Genomic DNA, 24,425 nt, shown 5'->3' on the forward strand with positions numbered 1-24,425 from the left:
TCATCAATACTTATTTTTAACAATAAAGTTTTAACACAAATTAATATAATGAGAACACTTTTTCTGCTTGATTAATCATGAATTAAATTACAATCCTTCACGTTAATAAGAAAGAATTCAAGTCATTGAAAACTTATCGTTGATGAATGAAAATCAAAAAATATAATTGAACAAAAATCAAAAATTAAACACAATCTACGTTTGAATAAGCACATGTAAGTAAATAAATCTATTTTTACAGAAACAAAAGACACCCTTTTGTTATTATATAAATACATTTTTATTATTATTATCATTTTTCATTCCTATTTATTTGAGCAAGAATGTCAGGTGCTACTAACCTTTTCACTAGATGCATCCATTTTTCCTTTGTATACGGAGTAGGTTTCCAAACCTTTAACTCATCTATATTGCGAAGTCCAATTGATATCCCCGTTTTAGCGTTCAACAATTCGAAAACTTTAGGATTTATTTCCTTAAAACATAAATAAGGACCTGAGAAAATGTCACAAAATTTATAAATCTTCTTTAACAACATATTACTTTGCGGATGTTGTTTAACAAAAACTAAGTCATTGACCTTGATCCGATATTTTCCTTCTTGCAAAGACTCTACTTGCGAATTACGTTTCAAAAACTTGTTATGTCTTCGGATCTTTACCATATTCACTAGATTGGATGAATCTATAATTGTCGAATCTTCCAATTTGACATCAAAATGTTGTTCCACAGGGAAAATCAAATCAGAGCCATTATGCACATTAGCAGGAGACACACCTAAAGTGTCTGATATAGAATGATTTAAAAGGTACGTAATTTGGTTGACATATTTAATCCATTCAGTATGTTTATCCTTACAAAAGTGCCGAAACAACATACCAAAATTACGATGTACATTTTCCACCACGGAGCTACTGGGATGGTACGGAGTCACAAAATGAATTTTAATGTTAGCCTTGTTCATGGCTTTGAGAAACACATCACTTTTGAATTGTGAACCGTTATCGCATAATATATGTTCGATAGGGCCACAATGTGGAATATATACATTCAGAATTTTATTCACGATAGCAGCGGAGGTTGCTTTACGCAAGGGATAGGCTACTACATATCGTGAAAAGATATCCATAGTTGTTAACAAATAAACTTCTCCAGTAGCTGCTCTTGGTAACGGTCCATATAAATCGATCGACAGAAATGAATGTGGTCTCTCAGGCGTTATTGAGAGCATTGGTTTTTGTATAGCCTGGTAATTATGCTTAATTTGCATGCACTCAATGCAGTCATTAATATAATTTTTGACTTGAGCTCTCATTCCCTTCCAGTAAAAAGATTTATTAACCAAGGCACATACCTTCACATATCCAAAATGTCCGAAATCATCATGGTAGGCCTTTAATATGCGTGCTGTTAACGTAGGTGGAATGCAAATTTTGTTCCTAGATTTGAATTTAAAATCTTTAATAAGTAAAATTCCGTTATTTAATTTAAATCTGGAATTCCAGTGTTTGGGACAACTACATCCCTCGCCACACGAAGATAAATGTTCCATGATTTGTTTATATTCATGATACTTCATTTGATGTTCTCTTAAATCTTCTATTGAAATGGTAGCTATTTCATCCTGTAAGATCTTAAATTCGTTAATGGACAAAATATGTTGCTCTTCTCCAGGAAACACACGTGATAAGGTGTCTACGGGTCCATTATCTACCACTTTAATATGTTGTACTTCGAAATCATAAGCTTGAAGATCTAACGACCAGCGAAGTAATCTGTTATTATATCCTTGTACGCTATTAAGATATCGCAATGAATTATGGTCGGTAAGTACTATGAAATGACATCCGCTAAGATATGGAGCGAATTTTTGTATTGCAAAACGTACAGCCAAAAGTTCAATTTCTGTCGTGGTGTATCCCTTTTCAGCTTTCTTTAAAGTACGGCTAGCGCAATGTATAACAGCTGGTTCCTGAATAGTTGGGTTAGGTTGCCAGAGTACTGCAGAGATTCCAAGTTGAGAACCGTCACACTGTACATAGAAAGGAACGTCGTATCTGGGGTGGTTCAAATGGATGTTTCGTTTTACGCACTCCTTCAACTTATTAAAACTGTGTTCTTGAATAGGACCCCATTGCCATGGTACCCCTTTCTTTATGATCATAAATAAAGGCTGGGCTATCTCAGCGAATCGCGGGATGGCTTTGCGAAACCAATTGAAGAGTCCTAATATTTGTCGTGTCTGTTTCACATTTACTGGAGCAGGCAGATCTTCTATGGCTTGAACTTTAGATTGACTGAATTGTAAACCAGAGGCATCAATTTGGTACCCAAGAAATTCTATAGAATTCTGCAAAAATTTGGATTTCTGTAGATTGATAGTAAGGCCCGAACTTTCCAATCTGTCTAAAACTATATCTAAGTACTTCAAGTATTCATGTGAATTTTTCCCCATGATTAAGATGTCATCAGCATAAGTTATCACGTTGCTACGTAAGTCTTGACCTAGAACTTTGTTCAAGCAGGATGCTAATGCTGCACTACCATTGATAAGCCCAAAGACTACACGATTGTATTCGTACAAGTGACCTTCAAAACTAAATGCTGTGTATGGTTTTGAATCTTCATGTAACTCGACCTGATTATACGCCATCACTAGATCTAAATTTCCGAATACAGTGTTCCCTTGTAAAGAAGCTAGTATTTCTTCTACTGGAGGATACCTCACTTGTTCCAGATCAATGTGACTGTTAGTGCGTCTCAAATCTAATACCACACGTAGAGAACCATTTTTCTTTGGAACAACATGTAATGGATTAAGGTGGACGCTCCTTGAAGGCCTAATGATCCCATCTCTTAACATATCTGCAATTTGCTGACGTACATTCTCCCTGTATCTATATGGAATTATATAGGGCTTGGTTACTATGGGTTTGTCTGTTTTAACTTTAAAAGAATAAACAAAATCCTTACAGCGTCCAGGACGTTCTGAAAAGACATTTCTATGTTTATATAATATGTTCTTAAAATCAGCTTTTACTGTGTTATTAGCAAAATCAAGGCTGCTTTCGAGTGATTTAACATGTTCAGAAAATAATACATCATCCTTCACATTCACCAAATTTTGTGTCTTTTCCAATCGTTGATCATTTAATTTATCACTTTCTGCACTAATAGAAACATTATTCACTATAGGAGAAATATCATTATATTGACAAGCAAGAGTATCAAATTTTGGAAGCAGTTTCTGAACGATTTCTTGAGGTATACCCGGTATAGTCAACGTTTGGTTTTTAAAATCAAGCATGACACGTAATTGGGATAATAAATCTAAGCCCATAATTAATTTCTCGTTAAGATCCTTTATTACCAGAATAGGAATTGATATTTCAAAATCTTGAATAGATATTGTCACACGAGTAATTCCTGCTACTCTCTTTTTATGTTTACCGGTAAAATCAACTATGATAAGGTTCTCAGCCTTTTGTAGTTTAGGATTCGAATAATTACTAGTAATTGCTTTCCACAATGAATACGATAATAAAGAGGCATTTGCTCCTGTGTCAAGTAGAGCTTCAGTACTTAACCCATTGACTTTAATAGGTATTTTAGCTGTACTATATGATTTTAAAAATACAAAATTTTCTTCAATATTAAAACCATCATTGACAGTATCATCTTCAAACCAACAACGATTTACAACCGGTATAAATTGGTACTGACACCTATTAATTGCTATTTCAGAATAATTATTTACAGTGACGTCATGTGAAAGATCATTTTCGTCATTAACATGAACATACAAATTGGAAGATAAATGTTCATAAAAATTATCGCTTAAATTTTTAGATAAATGTTCCTGAGAATCTACAGCTGACATGGGTTTAACCCCTACCACATCAGCCGCGATTAGTTTAAATTCATACTCGTGTATGGTTCCAATAAGGTACACTGTACAGCACAATCGTGATTATGTCCCGTATTATTGTTCTGTACAGAAATTACTTCAATGCCTGGATCTTGATACGAAGTGCCATCTCTTGTCCTTTCATTACGTCTATCCACATAGTTCGCTGTATTTCTGGAATTTCGCCATACATTACGTCTATTTTTAAACCTATTTTGACTATATGGTCTAACATAGGAATTGCTACGATTAATTAGGTTAGGCGGATTCCCTACATAACCTTGTCTATTTTGTTCATTTTGATTGCTAGAATTTACTCGGCTTAGGTTATGTTCCGTATTATTCACACTTCGGATATTCAAATTTCGAACTGGCACAAAATGATCTGAATTATTCTTATTTTTACCCATTCCTGATTGTGGATTCATGGCATGGTATTGAGTTTCGTAGCATTGGACAAGCATCAATAAATGGCTGAAACTCATGCACTGTGTGGAAAATAAGATCTGTTGCAATTTAAATGGAAGCAAATTTCGAATCGATGCTATTATTCTCGATTCCGATTGCAATGGATTAACAACCTTTAATTCGTTGTAGACATTTACAACAAACTCTACAACAGATTTGTGCAATCGAGGATTGAAGTGTTGATTTCTAAGGGTGGCATCTCTATTTGCCAGCAAAAAGTCATTTTCATAATTCGCGATCAATGCCGCTTTGAATTCCTCATATATACTAATGTGATCACGTATTGCTTTAAACCATAAGGAACAAGGTGGGAGTAATACATGGGGTATTAATTGCATATATTGTGATCTATCTATACACATTATATTGCACTCGTCTTGGAATTTCTCTAAGAAAGAAGTAGCATTCTCATTACACTTACCACTGAATTTGCTCATAGCTCGAATTTCACTCATCTTAACACTTAATTTTACCTTCTTTTTCTCATTCCTCGTTCTTGTTGAGTGATAGTTCCTATCCGTGACGTGCTGTGTCGTCACACCATCTATGTTTCGCTCATCAGTACTCTTCGGACAACTTTCTTCTAGTATAATATCCTCATCAGACCCCAGCGAAGGCGAGTTCACCTCTGGTGAGTGGGGAAACTCAAAGCGATCACTATCCAAGTTATTACGGTAAATGTTGTCTTTAGCCTGTAATGTTCTAATCTCTTCCTGTATAGTAGCTAACAACTGCGTATTTACACGTATGTTATTAGAATTGTTGCTAACCTGGATCTTTTGCTGTTTAATGGAAGATTCTATTACTTCTAAATCCTTTTTTACAGCACTGATTTCTTGATTTTGGTGGTTGTGCTTTTCCTGACAATCATCGGATATTCTTTTTAACTTTTCCTCGAACTGTGAGGATATGTCGTTCACCACCTGGACAATTGTCTGTTTAGTTTCATCTGATTTCTGTTCTATCCGTTCTATCCGTCTACTTAATTCTTCATATTGCTTGTTAGCTTCGTCGAACCTCAGTTCTATCTTCTGTTCCATGGTCTTGTTAGATTCGTTGAACTTCTGTTCCATGGTCTGGTTAGATTCGTTGAACTTCTGTTCCATGGTCTGGTTAGATTCGTTGAACTTCTGTTCCATGGTTTGCTTTATCTCGGTAGACATCTGTATCAATTGTCGCTGTAAAGCTAACAAGATTCGATCCTCCGATGTCAATCCTGGTGTTACACTAGTTTCACCTTTGTCACTAGTATTTGATTCCTGCTGCATTGTTTCGTTGTCCATTTTTCTTATGATTACTTTACCACTTCGCAATATGGTCAAGTTCGTATTCATTAACTGTAGTATAAAAGTAAATTCAACCTTACTCTTCTTCGGGAATTGAATTTACAAAGTCCCGGGTGAGGTAAACCAAAATTTTTATAACGACTTATCAAAATGATAGTCGTAAACCTGGTTCGTTTGTTGAGGTAAAAATCTGAAGTGGTAGTATTTCTTTTAAATGTAAAAATTAGCTTCGATAAATATATACTATTAATCTCACCTTTTTTAATAAGAATGACCACGTCTATGAACGATTCTAAACTGGTTTATTACTTGATATAACTTATAATATCCTTTTCTTAAAACTGTTAAGTACACAAACTCACTGACTAGGTAACCATAAAACATGTCCATATCAACAACTATCCCATAATACTACTCTTACATATATTAAAAACATTCTTCTTTTGTTAATATGAAATTAACATTCTACTAAGTATAGTGCACATGTATGAGTACTTTCTGCCCAAGGTGCAGGTAAATATTACTCAAACCAAAGTATTTTGTTATATATCTCAACACCTAATTTTTTACAGTGTGATAACCTCATAATTTAGCTTCATATAGTAAACGTTACATGGGTATCGCAGAAATAACAAGAGCCAGAGAAATTTTAAAAGAGCAAGTCATCTCGTCTCTTGGTATGGGGCGGGGTTACTAAGGGACTTAAATTATTGTACCTAGGGACAACCATAAATCTGATGATAATCAATTATTGCGAATTAATTTGTTTGCTAAATTAAAGAATTATAAATACAATACAGAAACAATAGCATACTTCCACATTCTCAATAGAATGAGAATTTTTGCATTGTCAAGTAACTTTCTAAATATAAGGAATATAATGTTATATAAAACAAATTATGTTGCAGTTTTATCACAATGTTTGCTGAGATAGCATGCAATGAGTATTTAACTAGGCATATTGTTTTTTTAAAATATAAATTCATAAGTTTATTCGGTCTACATCAAATAGCTATCATGATATGCAAAGTATTGTCCTTTGGTGCATGAAAATTCGTGTCCTTTAGTACTTGGATCGCTGTATTTATAAATTAAAGTAAATTTAACGAAATGACTTTATAATAAATTAAAGTGATCAGAATGTAGAATTAATAAATATGTATCTTAAGTATGCTGAAGCATTTACTTGTTACTTCCACTTATGCGCCAGCAAGAAAAAACTCTCCAAATATAAGCAAGAAAAGAAGAAATACTTTGATATACGAGAAACATATATTGTCCTCCAGTTCACTTGTTTATCTCTATATGCATTACTTTATGTTACCCAAATGAAGTATAGAAAACTGAATTCAGGAGGGCTGTAGGTGCCATGTCCCCTGGTACATTGTGTCCCTGGAACGCACGATTTCCCCTACTTTACCTATATTTTCACAGAAAAAATTAAAGAACTAGATTCTTTTTATAGGAAAGAAAAGAATACATATATAGTATAAGTTCAAATCTTTAAGCCACATTAATAATTTCTCTGTTAAAGCAAGTATAGTTTTATTAAGAAAGTGCACAAATGTCTGTCAAGTTACTACAATTACATGCGGCCCAGATCGGATGGACTTTCCATTAGTGCGTCATGGTACAGACAAAACACAATCATTAAAAAATAAAATTTTTTGAGGGTCCGGATCTGGTGAACTCCTCTGTGAGTGCCCCCTGGCTGTAACCTTATTTTCCGAATTCCCCTACTTTAAGTTATAACTATCTAACTACTAACGATGCTAACGATACTAACGATCCAATTACACTGAGAAAAAAAATTGTAGGTGGCGTACTTAAAAAGATATGTTAAATGTGTAATTCCTGTAGTTTTTGGACTTAACGTACAGCAGACGTATAACTGAAAACGCATGTTTTATAATACTTTCCGCATAAGTGTTCCATACTTTCCGATGAAACAATATAGGCGGTCAGGATCTCACATACAAATGGACGTATATAACATATAGCTGACGAAGGTAACATAAGTATATGTATGTGATATACGGAAAAATGTTAGATGTCAGACATCCTGCAACGGCATGATGTAATACCTAAGGGCAGTGCCTATGTAGCATACAGATAACGTATGCTCCGTACTGATTTCTAAAGTAAGCAAGAGGATACCGTATATTTGTACAATATACCGCTGTCCGGAGAACGTATTTTTCTTTGTGTTAAACAGTACGCTAAGATCCTCATATGTAATTCAGGAATATATAAGAGTTGTCTTATATATGCTGAAAAACGTTGAATATGTTACTTATAAAATCACAAAAATCTGTAGCTAACTGCAATTAAGCAATTAGGCTATATTAATATTTAAAAATATTTCAGTGTATGAATGCGTAGCTTAGATTTTATATAGTTAATTATTATTTTTAAAAAACATATTTTGAGTTTGGAGGCAACACCGACTTAGAATCTTTAAGAGAACTAATAATAATTTTGACTTTATTTATACAGGGTATTTCAAAGCAACACCGACAACTTTTCGGAAGTGATTCCTGACACCAAGATAAGACGAAATGCATAGACAAACTTGGGCGCACAAATGCTTCCTTTCGGAGTTATAGGCTGCCGAAAACATGAAAAAATGAACTTTCAAGGTCCATAGCTTCAAAATTATGGGACCTACCGTAGTTGGGTCAAGATTTCACTTAGGAACTAATATGTGCCCTATCCAAAAATCTATGTTTCAGAATCTTGCGATACTTCCTCAACAATTTTTATAGAGGTAGTTGGTGAGTATCTCAAATTATATACTCATAGCCAAACTCCGAAAGGAAACATTTGTGGACCCAAGTTGGTCTATACTTTTCATCTTATCTTGGTGTCAGGAATCACCTTCGAAACGCTGTCAGTGTTTTTTTGAAACATCCTGTATAACACATGTATATTTTTAGTGTATTGTAACTTAACTATACTTCCTACGAATCTTAGAGATATTACATTGGATAAACGTGGTTTTTCACTACAAATTTAATTTGATTGGTATTGCTGTCCCTCAAGTCCTTCTATAAGTCTTCTCCTGTCTTACTGGTGACCTGCTTCTCCTCTAACTGCATCTTTTAAAAATATTTAAGTTGTATGGGAAGTTAGTGAACTATATTTCTTAGATTCGATAGTTTTACATACCATTATTATTATTATTATTATTATTATTATTATTATTATTATTATTATTATTAGTAGTAGTAGTAGTAGTAGTAGTAGTAGTAGTAGTAGTAGTAGTAGTAGTAGTAGTATAGAAAAAAGTTTTGTGTAAAAAAATGATTGTATTTCTTTGTTCTCAATGGTTTGTGTAATTAAGCTGCAGCTCTAGTAAACGACAACAATTTATTACAAAACGTAAAATGAAAAGGTTTTACACGTTACTTTAAATATAGAAATGAATAATATTAGCCCATGACTGATTATTAAAAAAAATATATAATTTTAAATTATGTCATTGCTTGTACATTTATTTGTGTTTCTATTAGGTGTAAAGATAAATTGACAACGAAGGGACATGGACCTCTTATCCGAACTTCCGAATCAAAATTAGTCCTTTTGATAAACATAACAAATATATGTTCATGAACAAAAAATTAGGTGCCATCGACAACGGAGTAAGTCCCTGGAACCTAATAACCCTGTTAGTATAAAGAAAATGGTAGACTCGCAGTGAAATAGCTATTGCATCAACACTGGTTCATTGGAAAGTCATGGTTTATAATTCATTCTTTTCAGCATGGAACAAGCTTACCAGAGGTGCTATATATTGGGGTCCATAACGTACTTGAACACGGAAATCGGGAGAATATGGGGAAAATTCCCTCCCATCAACTTTGGACCCCTCTGGAGTGGCCCCGGATAAAAGCATTAAATCCAAATGAATCTTGAAAAATACTATAGAGTAAAAGAAATGACTTAACAAGTTTTGCATTGGTAGACAGAATAGATATGAGGAGAAAGCGTGTATTGGTATACAAGCTTTTTCCTCATATCTATTCCCTTTATCAGAACGACGGGACCATGACCCCCATAGGAAAATATCCTAGTTACGCCAATGGTTTCGCCCACAGAAATCGAACAAATGATCAGACTTCTTCGTAAGACCAGTTTTCCAAATGAGTCGCCATTTGTGTTTTCCTGCAACTAGCGCCATAGGTGGCGAGTAGCTGAAACTCTTCAGGGTTGCCAATTCCATGTAGAAAATTATCGCACACTCCTCATTCCTTATGAAAAACTCCAGAAATATCAAACTTGTAACCTTAGTTTTTGATCCTTCCTCGTATAATTTAAATGAGTGAATGAATGGAAAGAAAAGAAACTAGACGTAACTCCAGACCTGAAAACAAAAGGGAAAGGGATATTAAATAATGAACTAATCGAATACCTCTCCGGTCATGATCGCTTTAAACAACGTTTAAAAAAAGTATTATCGTAATATATAACGACAATTTTGTATGTGCCAGGGATGTACTGTATGTGCTACGTATCCCTAAGCATGCATTGTTTCTGAATTTGATGTATGTCCTGCAAATAACGAAATGAATGAGCTAAGACCATATGTTACAAAGACCGTAATAGAAATCGAAACAAATTTAGGGAAACTACAAACGATACCGAGGTAAGTTATTAGAAATGAAATCTTTGAGTGTAATGTCCCATGATTATGCCCTTTTGACTAAGGGCAACGATGATTTTAAGATAAGTAAATGATGATGGAAAAATGGTGGAATGAGAATATAGGAGGAAACGGGAGTGCTCTGAAAAAATCCACAAGCTTACTTGGCCTGGGAACGAACCAAGGACCGTCCGAACCAGAGGGAAGCGCTATACCACTTTAAAAGAAAAGTTAACTGATTTACTGAACATTCCTCAGTAACTTAATTACCTAATTACAACTATGCCTTACTTCATTTTTACTTTTTTCTTCCAGTAACCTATAAAGACAGCGACACGAACACACAAACATCGAGGATAGTTAAAATTTTCAAAGGCTCTCCTACCGGGAATCGAACCTGGGACCATGTATGCACTAAACCAGTGGGCAGGGAACCATTGAGCTACCGTGCCTTCCACATATTATTAGAAATCCATGGAATGAAAGAGAGAAGAAACATATAAAGAAAAACTTATATCTGAAATTGAAATAAAATAATAAAGAACAAAACTCAAACAAATTCTGGCTAACAAACAAATTAAAGTTTCTAATGTTTTACGAACAACTTATAAAATCTTCACTATTTCTTTATTAGTGTTTCAGTGTAGTGTTACGTTCTGTTTTCGTGTAGTGTGTTTTGAAAATAGCAACAGGAAATCAAGAATATTATTTTAACGAATAAAGGAAACCAACAAACCACTTTGGCTCTGATGTTTTCTTTTTTTCAGAGGCAAAAGAGGAACTATTTTTAGAAAAAAAAAACTGGAACACTGATTTCCTACTAAACCAAAAGTATACTTTTTTGTTTCTCTTTCTTCTATTTTTGCTGCTGGATACGAGAGGTAACATCAAAAAGCAAAATAAAGAAACTGTCAAAGAGATAGAGGAGAGAAATAAATAAAATCAAGGTGAGAAACGAAAGAAACAACAGTGATAAAGAAAGGAATTGTTTGAATCTTTATTTTATTTTGTTTTCTATCGATAACTGTTTTTTTTTTTCTCTTTTCAGCTTGGTTTCTTTCCAGGTGTTGTTTGTGTGTCTTATGGGTTGATTTTTATTTTTCAATCAACCAATCAAAATGAAGCATAATTTAAACACTTTTTGGATCAAAAGATCCAATATGTATCAGGCAAAAACTGCCTTGTACGCCTTATATCTGGACAACTACATATATTGTAGCAAAACCCGAACTATATCATTTAACTAAGTATGATATACTTATTTCGCAAAAAAAAAAAAGAAAAAAAGCCCATTTAAAAGTGCTGTGCACCTGATCCAAAACATGCATCCAAAGATCCAATACATTTCATTCAAAAATGTCCTTCTACGCCTTATACAACTATATACAGGGTGTTTCAGATAAAACGTCCAGTCTGTATAAATCAGAAATGGCTGGGAATAAAAAGATGAAACAAAAACCGAGATAGGAAAATCTCATAGGGCACATCACATGGTGTTGTTAGGGTGGCCCCCAGGGCCCTCCTTCAAGGGGGCCCAGGAGCCAACTTCAAATTTCAAATAGTAACACGTATTGAATCATACCTCATTCAATAGTACTTGAAAAACGAAGCAACTTTTGTAGGAAACAATTTTCGATTTGGGCCACCGTTTTTAAATGGCCGCAAAAAGTGGGTCCTGTATCAGATAAAACGTCCAGTGCTTATAAATCAGGAACGGCTGAGAATAAAACGATGAAACAAAAACTGAGTAGGAAAGTGTGAAAAGTTGCAATGTCTATAGCATGGTTTTGGCTATATGTATAGGGCCAGCTATCATGGGACAATTGGGGCACCTACAACATGACATTTGACGTTTTGTCGTGTGATATAACATTGGGAATATCATGACAAACAAATTTGGTGGGAAGAATGCGTCTTTGCCACCGTTTAGATACAGATTTTGTTTATGTAGGCAAATAAAACGTCTAGTGCTTATAAATCAGAAATGACTGAAGGTGAATGATTATACAAAAATAGCTAAGAAAATGTCATCGGGAAAATTTAATGTAGTGTTCTTTTTCTTTTAACATAGCTCTTAACATGGAGCGCTGAGGACTCTAATTTGTTAATGGGAACGTATGCGATACGATACATCATTGTAAACATATGAAACGCATGCACGTTTTGTAGGTTTGTTTTACTGTGGGGCACATATTGTCTACTACGTGCAATCCTGCTAACCGTGATGAATTGGCCACCATTCAAATATGGCAGCTTGAACATTATATGCTACTACCACATTCGAAAAAAGTGTAAAATTAAAACAGATATTACTGTATTCCTATCTCGGTTTTTGTTTCATCTTTTTATTCCCAGCCATTTCTGATTTATACGGACTGGACGTTTTATCTGATACAGGACCACTTTTTGCGGCCATTTTGAAAACGGTGGCCCAAATCGAAAATTGTTTCCTACAAAATTTGTTTTGTTTTTCAAGTACTGTTGAATGAGGTATGATTCAATACGTGTTCCTATTTGAAAATTTGATGTTGGCCCCTGGGCCCCCTTGAAGGAGGACCCTGGGGGCCACCCCAACTACACCATGTGATGTGCCCTATGAGATTTTCCTATCTCGGTTTTTGTTTCATCTTTTTATTCCCAGCCATTTCTGATTTATACGGACTGGACGTTTTATCTGATACAGGACCACTTTTTGCGGCCATTTAAAAACGGTGGCCCAAATCGAAAATTGTTTCCTACAAAAGTTGTTTCGTTTTTCAAGTACTATTGAATGAGGTATGATTCAATACGTGTTACTATTTGAAAATTTGAAGTTGGCCCCTCGGCCCCCTTGAAGGAGGCCCCTGGGGGCCACCCCAACAACACCATGTGATGTGCCCTATGAGATTTTCCTATCTCGGTTTTTGTTTCATCTTTTTATTCCCAGCCATTTCTGATTTATACAGACTGGACGTTTTATCTGAAACACCCTGTATAGTGTAGCCAAATCCAAGCTATCATTTAACTCAGTACGATGTGCTATTTCCGTAAAACCCTGGAGAACTACATACAGTGTAGACAAACCTAAACAATTACTCAGTATGATGTGCTTATTTCGTAAAAACAAAAAATACGAAAACACGATTTAGGGACCGTTCAAAAATTTTGTGACCCCTGATCCAAAATGGCATCGAAAGATCGAATACATTTCATTCAAAAATGTCCTTCTACGCCTTATACAACTATGTATAGTGTAGCCAAATCCAAGCTGTCATTTACCTCAGTATGATGTGCTTATTTCGTAAAAAGAAAAAGACGAAAGCATGATTTAGGGACCGTTCAAAAATTTTGTGACCCCTGATCCAGAATGGCATCGAAAGATCAAATACATTTCAATCAAAAATTTCCTTCTACGCCTTATAGAACTAAATACAGTGTAGCCAAATCCAAGCTATCATTTAACTCAGTATGATGTGCTTATTCCGTAAAAATCCCAAAATTCAATTTAGTGATTTTGTGACACGTGATCCGAAAACTAATTATTGGCTAAGTTCACAATTTTTTGATCCATTTCTTCTTTTAGTCATTCCTAAAATTCTTGTTGAAAGAAGGAAATAAATAAAATTAAAGAAAAATGGAGTATAATTTTAATACTTTTTTTTAAGGTATAATGCCAGAAATTTATAAACCTTTCCTCACCCTGACTTGAGGCTCAAAGTAAAAATCGGAGAGACATACGAAATAAAATAAGTAAGTAAACAGAGAATTATGAAAAGAGGGAATCAAATCTGCCATTTAGAAGTCTGTATGAAACGGCAAAGTCAGGGGGAAGTGGACGCCAAGAAAAGAGAAACTCTCGAAACATTATAATCAGTGAAGTAGGTATTAGATACTGTAGTTGATATGACCAATACAAGGACTTTCTTTGATTTTATTCATGACAATACTGGATTTGTTTTAGAAGCAAATAAACGTACTATTTTCGAAGAAAATTTGTGACAAACAAAGCTAGAAGAAACAGAAATAAATAAATAAAATACAAAATGCCTTCAAGTTCTGATTTTTCAGGTATTATGAGCAGGTAAATGAATTTAGTTCATCTCAAAATAAACGTACAATGTTTTATAAATTTATAATATAGGGGCCGTACCGTGCAGCGCTCGTAGTTCTACAGCTGCAGAATTTTCGATACTTCAAAGAGCGATGCCAGATCTACAGATTTTTTGTAATCAATACGGAAAACGAGAACTTTTGGTTTGATTTACATATGTTTTGGGTTATTTTTGGCTTTGTATTGTATCAGGGGCGAATCCAGGACGGACTTCTTGGGAAGGGGGGTTGTAATGCTGCTACTTAGAGCACTTTTAAGAGCTCCAAACTCTGGGATTGGTTTGGATCCGCCTCTGTATTGTATATAACAAAGACTCTTAATAAAATTTTAAACTCCTATATAAATAAATGAAACATTTCTCTTAATAAATTTAAACTCTCACTTCCTTTCTTGCGTGTATCGGTGAGCTTATGCCTGTAAATGTTGCAGAAAGGTACTTGCTGTATTTCAGCGTTAAGCATGAAAAGGCCCACAGAATTGAAGATTTAGAAGAAAACTAAGGTACATATAAAATTGATTGCATATATTTCTTTGCATATTTTTTAACATTAAAATACGGATAATTTGCTGATATTTTACGGTAGGTAAATATAAAGATACAGTATTTCGGTTTTCTTACTTAGCAACACTGAGTTCAAATTGCGCTGCGTAGTGTGTAAGTACAGCGCGTGTAATATATAAGAGCATTTCAACGAAACAGCATTATAAAAGTAACAATCAATTATAATCATAAATGAAGCAAGGCTATGTCAGTACTACTATAACAACGTTAAGTTTAAAATAAATTAACAAAGGTGCTATTTCATAATAATACTTATTATTATATATCCTTAACCGAATTTATAGACTCTTTCATTGCAGCTCTATTACGTTCTGCTTCAATAGGTAATTAGCACTGATTATAAACCAGAAATAGCTCGTGATGTCATAGACAAAACCCCAATTAGCAAGAATTTTGTAATGAAAAATACTAAATTTGAAAAACACAAAACAGGATATAGAAATACTTAAAACTAGTTGACACAATTCTAGTTAAGAATAATAGAATGATATGTTCTATACGTTTTCTGCTTAATCACATAGGATCAGGGCCGGATCCAGGATTGTCTGAAGGGGGGTGCACCAATTACTACCAAAATAACCAATCACACTGAAACTTTTCAAAGTGACATGTGACAATATTCTTTATGACAACGCTGATGAATGGAACAGATGAAAGTATATATTTTAAAGAGGGGTCGCAAGTTCTATGCAGGATAAAATGTTGTTCCCTCGTCCTGGCTTCTGTTTTATTCCCAACTTGACAAATGTTATATTCTTTTGCTTGGTGAATTCCTTGCCTTCGACCTTTTGAAAATCGACTTAAACTATTGCTTTTCCAAAGTTCCACTTGCTATTAAGCCCCAAACGGAAACATGATGGCAGAAAGTTTCGGAAAGTGTTGGTATTTTCAATGCTGGCTTCTCATTTTTAGATAGTGTATATTTACAACGAAGGGGGGTGCACGTGCACATTTGCACCCCCCCGAAATCCGGCGTTGCATATGATATACCTGCACTGAGAAAAAAATTGTAGGTGTCGTACTTAAAAAGATAAGTTACATGTGTAATTCCTGTAGTTTTTGGACTTAACGTACAGCAGACGTATAACTGAAAACGCATGTTTTATAATACTTTCTGTATAAGTGTTCCATCTATACTTACTTTCTGTATGAAACAATGTAGGCGGTCAGGATCTCACATACAAATGGGCGTATATAACATATAGCTGACGAAGGTAACATAAGTATATGCACGTGGTATACGGAAAACTGTTAGATGTCAGATATCCTGCAACGGCATGATGTAACATCTAAGGGCAGTGCCTATGTAGCATACGAATAACGTATGCTCCGTACTGATTTCTATAGTAAGCAAGAGGATACAGTATATTTGTACAATATACCACTGTCCGGAGAACGGATTTTTCTCTGTGTGTCTACTAGAATTTATCTGTCTAATTTGCCGGCATAAACTTACATGTACTCCATCACTATTTGCCAAATTTTCTCCTTAATTTATTTCAATCAAGAGCCCTTCAAATTGCACCAATTAAAATAAGTAGTATCCACAAAATAACAAAGTAATCTAACAACCCATTTTACACAACGTTCATTATGACAAAAGTTTGCTCCCGTACTACAGGTAGATTCCATGACTTCCGATTGGCCACGTATGCAATGTTGCCAACAACCTTTGAAGAGAATAGGCTAGATGGGCTTCAGAAATAAGCTTTTTGACGCAAAAAGTGGCTAGATTTTTAGCTACTAACCTATAATCTACATTGTAGATTTTAAACCCCCTTTTTTGTGTGTAGGATTATAAGTGAGTTATAGTAAAATTTAAACCGTTGAATTTTATTCGTTGAAGACTAACAAGCAACATACATGACTTTAAATTACAATAAAATTCATCAACAACTCATCTGATTTGTGAAAGTCAACAGCCATATTATCAGTTGAATTGAAACATGTCATGATCAATAAGCTAGTCGAGGCGCTGGAATTGGATTCGCCAACGCTGGATTGTGGATTGGTTATGTTTCTGTAGACTGCCGTCGTCCCAATTTTCAGTAGTACTTTTTTCGGTAATCATAGACCTTACAAACACTTCTTATTTCTCTGTACATCCACATGAATCATCATGATTGCATTGAGAGTTTTCAAGTTAATCAGATTTCCTTTTTGTTTCCTTTAATAAACAAAATCTCTGTGGCTTGAAGAACCGATCAGTTTACTAAATTTGTATTAGAAATCTTCCATTCTTGCAATGAAATGCTAAAATTAAAATAATTAAAAAGTAGTAAACGGGGCCGTTACGGGAGCGACATTAAAATTCTTTCTGAGTCGATAAGTATTATTAGGTATTTGTAAATCTGTGGGTTGGGAGAGAGAAGAAGAACGAAAAACAAGTGTTTCTTGCGTAATAAAACACCCTGTGTCTAGATAAATCAATAGTGACAAGGAAGGGCGCCCATCAGGGGGGGCAAGGTGGGGCGCTCGCTCCCTAAGAGGAAATTGTACTTGGGAATATTGAAAACCCACTAGAATTTTTACATTAGTTACAGCAAAATTTGAAACTATATTTGAAACGTCGCTTATACTTGCCCTCCCTTGGAAACCACAACATGGGCGCCCTTGGTGACAAATAGGCTAATATTTAAAAAAAACAATTTAACTTTATTTTGAAAGAAAAAGTATTTTTGGAATTAATTTAAAGACTAATAAAATGGCTAGAAATGGCAAAAGAGTTTCATAAAATAAGCATATTTAAGGCTATGCGCATTTCGTAGATTTGAATGGCTAAATGCCTCTCTAAATACGTTAGATTTAGCCAAAAATAGGCTAAGTTGACAACACTGCATGTATGGTGAAGGCCAGAAACAATAAAAATTGCTACTAGAGGGCAACACTATCAAAGATTACATAGTTGCTAATACATCCACAAGTACACCTAGGAACAAAATATCATATTATTTTCTTTAGGGGAAAAGACAAGCTCGATATCTTTTCAAAGTACTTCGAAAACCACAATGTGATGAATTTAATTTTACATCACAACCGTAAAAGAATAATAATATAAACACGAACAACTATACGTTACACCATGAACAACAATTTCACAAGTGAAGGGAGTCGTTACGGAGGATTGTCGATGAGGTGTGCATAATATCGCCTATAATCTTAGCATTTCTATGGGATTTATTGAGATTATTTTGCATGAAGATATGAAAATGCGTAAAGCTTCTTTAAGGTGAGTTCCTGAAAACTGGCTGTTGACCAGAAGGCTGCGTGGATGGTAACAATTTGATAGCTCATAAGTGGTACCTTCTATTCGTCAGTTTTCATAATGGATGAGATTGGATTACTTTTCAATCCTGAAACGAAATGGAAGTCGTCAGAATAGAAGCAGACAGACTCTCGTCCACATTCACATACAAATGCTGCCAGTCATCAGAAAATGATGACGGCCATGTTTCGGGACAGCGAAGGCGTGATTCTCTCTCTCATTGTGTTCTAGTGGTCGTTACAGAGGCGGCTGCATCTTACGGACACGTCTTCAAATCTTAGCTCATTCCAGCATTGCAAGCAAAATGACCAGAGAGAGGGCCTGTGGGTTTTTAAATAATGAAAGTGCTCCTGCTTATCGGCCACTTCTAACACAGAAGTTTTTTCATAACAATTTTGAAGTGGTGTTTCATTGCATCTAATAATTTTTGGCTCTCTTGGACAAAGAAGGACACTCTTCTTTTCCGTTCATTTTAAAGGTAGTCCGCTCTGATAATAGTCAAAACACCCCTATAAACAAGCTTTCTCCTTAATCGTGGTAGGATTGTAGTGTCGATGTGAAAACTGTGTGCCTCCAATGATAGATAACGTTCGAAAGTGACACAAGTTTAAATTCTTCAACTAAGGGCTTTGTGAAAAAAGAAACCTTAGTACGTCCCTTGCGGTTCAAATTGCAAAACGTTGTTGTAGCTGTCAACAAGGGTACCCCTCAGGGGGGGACAAAGTGGGGCGGTTGCCCCCCTAAGAGGAAATTGTACTTGGGAATATCGAAAACCCAATAGAATTTTTACATTAGTTACAGCAAAATTTGAAACTATATTTGAAACGTCGCTTATACTTCCCCCCCTCCCTTGGAAACCACACAGGGCCACCCTTGGCTCTCAATATCTCCACGGACAATAGATTTACTGAGGTTGAAAGTAAAAAGTATGTGATCGTAATAAAGTTAAATGAGATACGGTAGTTCATATTCGAAGTACTTTTTTTTCTTGTAAGGTAAGAGAACCGGGTAATAAATGGAAGTGAATGAACAATTGATGAAATGGGGGTATGACTAAAAATAAGTACTAAAACCAAGAGTAAATCTAGGGTAATGATTTTATACCATTGATTTAGGTGTGTTGGGGGCGCGGTAGATCAATGGAAGAGCATTCTCCTCTGGTGCGTAGGGTCCATGGTTCGATGCCAGATCGCGCCAAGTATTCTTTGTTGTGCACAAACATCGTGTCCGTAAGTTTTCTCGGGTTCTCCCGTTTCAACCCACTTTATTCATTCCACCATAGCATTCATTTTTTATCATCCTCGCCTCCTTTCGAGATCCTCCGTGGCTAAGTGGTTAGCGTATGCGCCTTTGGCGCGGGATACCCGGGTTCGATTCCCGGCGGGAGCTCATGTGGTTCGAATTCCACGTTAATCAGTAGGTCGACGTCTCATATAGCCTCGCTGCTGAACGGGACGTAAAACTCAAAATCAATCAATCAATCAAACCGTCTCCTTTCGCCTAGCCGGCATAACCGAGGGACGTAAAACTGGAAGATTTTATTTATTTTTTGCGTGTACCGGAATCGAACCAAGGGTTCTTTCCACTAAAAGTGACTGTCCAGGTACCAATTCACCCTGCACCTATATAAGAGAGCGACATATAAAATAGCTTTCTGTAAAGTTATCGGCTTGCCGTTTCAGTGGATAAATAACGCTATTTCCTGTAGAAGAAATAACTTGAGAAAAGCGTATTTAGGCTTCAAGAACATAGATGAAACCACAATTATTTTTAAGAAGCGTCACCAAAAGATTATTTTCCGTCCGTTTTCTACGCTAAAATTTCCTCCTTTTCCATGCTTTTAGCTTTTGAAAAAAAAAAACTTCTCAATTTTTTCTTTCTTTTTTAAAAGAGAAGTTGAGCTAACTCTCTGAAGGATCCGAAAGACCCCCAGCGGAGTCCTTGTCTAAAAGTCTTTTGAATCTGCAATGTGCCCTTACAGAAAGCCTGCATTGCAAAGATGTCGGATGTTCTATAAGAGGGATTTCCAGGCTGAATTTCTTAATTAGGTCTTTGTCTTGGATAGTAAAAGGTCAGAGAGAAAATGACCTGCCATATGACTACGGCTGTTGAGAGCACTGAATGTAGTAAAGAAGAAGGAAATGGGGTAGAAAATAAAAACCCTTTTTATGAATTTGTAAGGCTACCAACTGTGTACAACTGAAGTGTTTATGGTCCGTTTTACTTAACACTTCGTCAACATTGGATTTCATTTACAAAGCAAAGTCTGTGGATTTAATTTTACAAAGCATTTAATTAAGGATAATTGGAGGTTGAGTACCAGTTACGTAGATAGAGGAGAAAAATGAATAAATGAGTATATTCTGCGTATACTCATATCTATTTCCTTGTGGATGTTTTGTAGTAAGGTTTATACCCACGTATTAGTATATACTATCTTTCTTGTTTGTGAAGGATCGTAGTCGCTATAGTTCTCACCTTTTATGTGAGCGATCCCGGGTTCTATTTCGGTGGGGACTAACTAAGCAAATAACTAATTCTATGGCCCATGGAAACCCGGAAGTTTAATACGGCATTCACAAAAGATCTCTATCGACTTCTATCCTTGGCCAACTGGATCCAGTTTCTACTTTGTTCCTATTTCTGCGAGATCCATCTTAATATTGTCCTCCCATCTGCGCCTAGGTCTTCCTAATGGTCGTTTTCCGATTGGTCTTCCAGTCAAGACTTTGAAAGCGTTTCTATTTTCTTCCATTCTAGCTTCATGACCTCCACACCTAAGCCTCCTAGGCTTGACGACCCTAACAATGTTGGGTAAACCGTATAAATTATGTAGTTCCTCGTTATGAAGCTTCCGCCATTCCCCATTCCCGTTCCTCTTCGGTCCGAATATTCGTTCCAGGATCTTGTTCTCAAATACTTTCAGTCTACGTTCTTCCCTTAGAGTAAGCGACCACGTTTTGCAACCATACAAAACAACAGGCATGAATATCGTTTTATATATTACAAACTCCAAATTCTTAGACAGAATTCTTGACGATAAAATATTTCGGTGGAGACATTCGGTAGAAAATGTGTAATAGTTTTCTCGGATCAGCCATCTTGAGAGATGTTTTCCTGTGATTTCCCCGTGGTCACCAGAGAAATGCCGGGATATTATCTAATACTCAGGTCATAGGCAGCTTTTTTCCTTCCCCATTCCTTTCTTCCTTTCCAATTCTCCGATAGTGTGATCGCCGACGGACATCATCTCTCATATGTGTGATAGGCTATAATGGCTATAGATGCCAAAAGCCCTGAAATCTAATTCCTAATCCTAATCCTAGTGACGTGCTAACATGGCCTTATATGCCGAAAGCCCAGAAATCAAATTCCTAATCCTAATCCTAGTGACGGGCTAACATGGCCATAGATGCCGAAAGCCCAGAAATCTAATTCATAATTCAAATTCTAGTGACAGGCTAACATGGTCATAGATGCCGAAAGCCCAGAAATCTAATTCCTAATCATAATCCCAGTGACGGGCTAACATGGCCATAGATGCCGAAAGCCCAGAAATCTAATTCATAATTCTAATTCTAGTGACGGGCTAACATGGTCATAGCTGTATAACGATATTATCAATCTGTACCTGTTTTAGGTATATGATCAGAGGAGAAATAGGTATATTAAAAAAAGAAAAGGTTTGTTGATTAGTTGATATGGTTGTCAAGATGATATGGTTGTTATCACGATATATAGTTGATGATATATATTCGACAAATATTTTGTGATATAGTGAAGGATTGTCATCATCTTACAGAATAAAAGAAGTGTAAGCTGTTAATAGCCATATAAAAGTCGTGCTGCTATTATTTATTTAATAATAATAATAGATCACGTTACATATGGTGCGACGAAACCCGGGACCCTGTAAAAGTCTTGAAGCATAGTAAAGACAGGGTTCAATTCTAATATCAAGGGACTTATGAACTTACATTATACTTGTTTGCGTTAATGCTGATAGGTTAATGACAGATAATACAGAAGAAACTATGTCACAAATTGTGACTACTAATCAAATCCTGGATATGTTTATGCAATTAAAGCAGCAACTTGTAACGACATTCGAAGAAATAAAACTCAATACGAGTCAACAAATTAGAACGAAATTCGTTGAACTGAAATTAAATATAAGTCAACAAATACATCTGATGTCCCAAGAAATCACTCCACAAATGACTCAGCAAATTGGTTCTGAGTTGGACTTAAGGAATGAACAGTTCAATGCAAAGGTTGAATTAACTGATCGACGTAACCAAAAATTGGAAGAGTCTGATGATAAGGATTTTAAAAAGACGAAAGTTGAGTTACCTGTAGAAGATAGAATGAAACAGGTTACAATACCTTTGTGGGATGTTCCTTATGAAGAACAGTTGAAGAAAAAGACTGAAGAAACAAAATCTTCGCTCACGCGACGGACGGATTTGATGCAGAGAAGGAATTTGGATTTGGCAGGTTGGGCAGAAGAAAGAAAAGAGAAGAATGAAGGACTTGCTTGTGAATTTGTTGAAATTAAACCACCAGCTGTTGTTGATGGTTACCGTAACAATGTGTGAATTTAGAGTGGGCATAGACCCTGAGATGCAAGAGCGAACAGTGGGTTTTCGACTGGCTAGCTTCAAAGAAGGTTCAATGAGGATTGGACCGGCAGACTTTCTGAGACATTTGCCTGACAGAATGAAAGAGGCAGTAAAGGTCTTCCAACAATACATACGAGAGTCAGATAAGCCATTTGTTTTAGAGACTCATGAAGGTTACTGGAGACAATTGACTGTCCGAATATCGAATACTGGCGATTTGATACTGTTGATAGTTATGCATCCACAAACCCTGAATGAGGAGGAAATAGGGAAGATTAAGGATGATTTGAAAGATTACTTCCAAAACAGAGAAGGAAGCAGCTTGAATATAACATCGTTCTATTTCCAGATCTTCACTGAAAAGGAAGAAGGTGAGAAACCTTTACCACTGCAGCTATTGTTCGGAAAAGAATACGTGGAAGAAACTATATGTGACATGGATTTCCGAGTATCTCCAGATTCTTATTTTTAAGTGTATACTTCGGGAGCCGAGCAGCCTTATACTTCGATCGCGGAAATGGTTGAGGTTGATGAAGAAACTTCCTTGATAGATGTGTGTTGTGCCACTAGAGGAATTGGACTTACTTTTGCTAAGAAATGTGCTCAAATTCTTGGCATAGAAATGTCAAACCATGCGGTTGAAGATGCAAGAGCCAATGCTGTAAAGAATGACACCACAAACAGCGAGTATTTTGTTGGACAGGCTGAAGATATTTTGCTCACCGTAGTGGAGAATGTATCTGAAAAGAAGATACTTGTTATTGTAGATCCACCTAGAGCTGGGCTTCATCGGAAGTTGACTATTGAACTTACACACTGTCAGATGATTATCTTATTTGGAAGACTAGATCCTGAAACGCTACCAAAGGCAAAGAAGCCTATTCCATTGTCTATTACGCAGCAGGCCTGGAGGAGCATGTTACGTGACGTTGGGTAACAATTATAGATAATGTATTTGTTTCTTTAACAGCTCATCTATAATTGATTCATTATGAAATACTTATGTAGTATATCTATTGTCTTAAATATTTTTTGTTGTTAATATGTATGTCATTATGATAATTCTAAAGCGCTATGTTTATCTTCATTTATTTGTTCGTTCCAAAAGGAGGTCCGATTATGCTTAGTTGAAGTTCATGACATTAATCTTAAATATTTGTTTCAATTTTATATTAATTGCAGATCATAATTCGCTATTATACAATCTGTACCTGTTTTATGTATTGTGATTGCTAAGATCTTTGCATATTATATTGCCTTCTGATTTTGTTAACATCTAATAGGACGATAGTCGTTATTTATAAATAATGTTGCTGTAGATAAAGATGATATTACATTATTTAATACGGGAAGGAATAGCCAACTGAATAGTCCTATCGACGATATTTTTTTGATGTTATTAATATATGAATGTATGACTAAGACTACATATAAAAGAATATAATATTGTAATATGAATATATATATAAGGATAAGAGAAGAAAAATAATTGTATTAATGCAATTTTTAAATTCATACGAGGGCTATTCAAAATATCAATATTTGGAAACTTTTTTTTTATCCAGGGTTCTTTCCTTCACAGT

At 35.4% G+C, this 24,425-nt stretch overlaps 1 protein-coding gene across 1 annotated transcript; it reads left to right on the top strand.

Moving 5' to 3' along the window:
- Positions 1–23,359: 23,359 nt before the first annotated feature.
- LOC145677400 (tRNA (uracil-5-)-methyltransferase homolog A-like) lies at positions 23,360–23,779 on the top strand. The gene has a single exon (XM_081747903.1). The coding sequence runs from the start codon at positions 23,360–23,362 to the stop codon at positions 23,777–23,779; it is 420 nt and encodes a 139-aa protein (XP_081604029.1).
- Positions 23,780–24,425: the final 646 nt, after the last annotated feature.

The sequence above is a fragment of the Thermobia domestica genome, unplaced genomic scaffold (assembly GCF_964235325.1).
Source record: "Thermobia domestica unplaced genomic scaffold, izTheDome1.hap1.1 HAP1_SCAFFOLD_829, whole genome shotgun sequence".
Lineage (NCBI taxonomy): Eukaryota > Metazoa > Arthropoda > Insecta > Zygentoma > Lepismatidae > Thermobia > Thermobia domestica.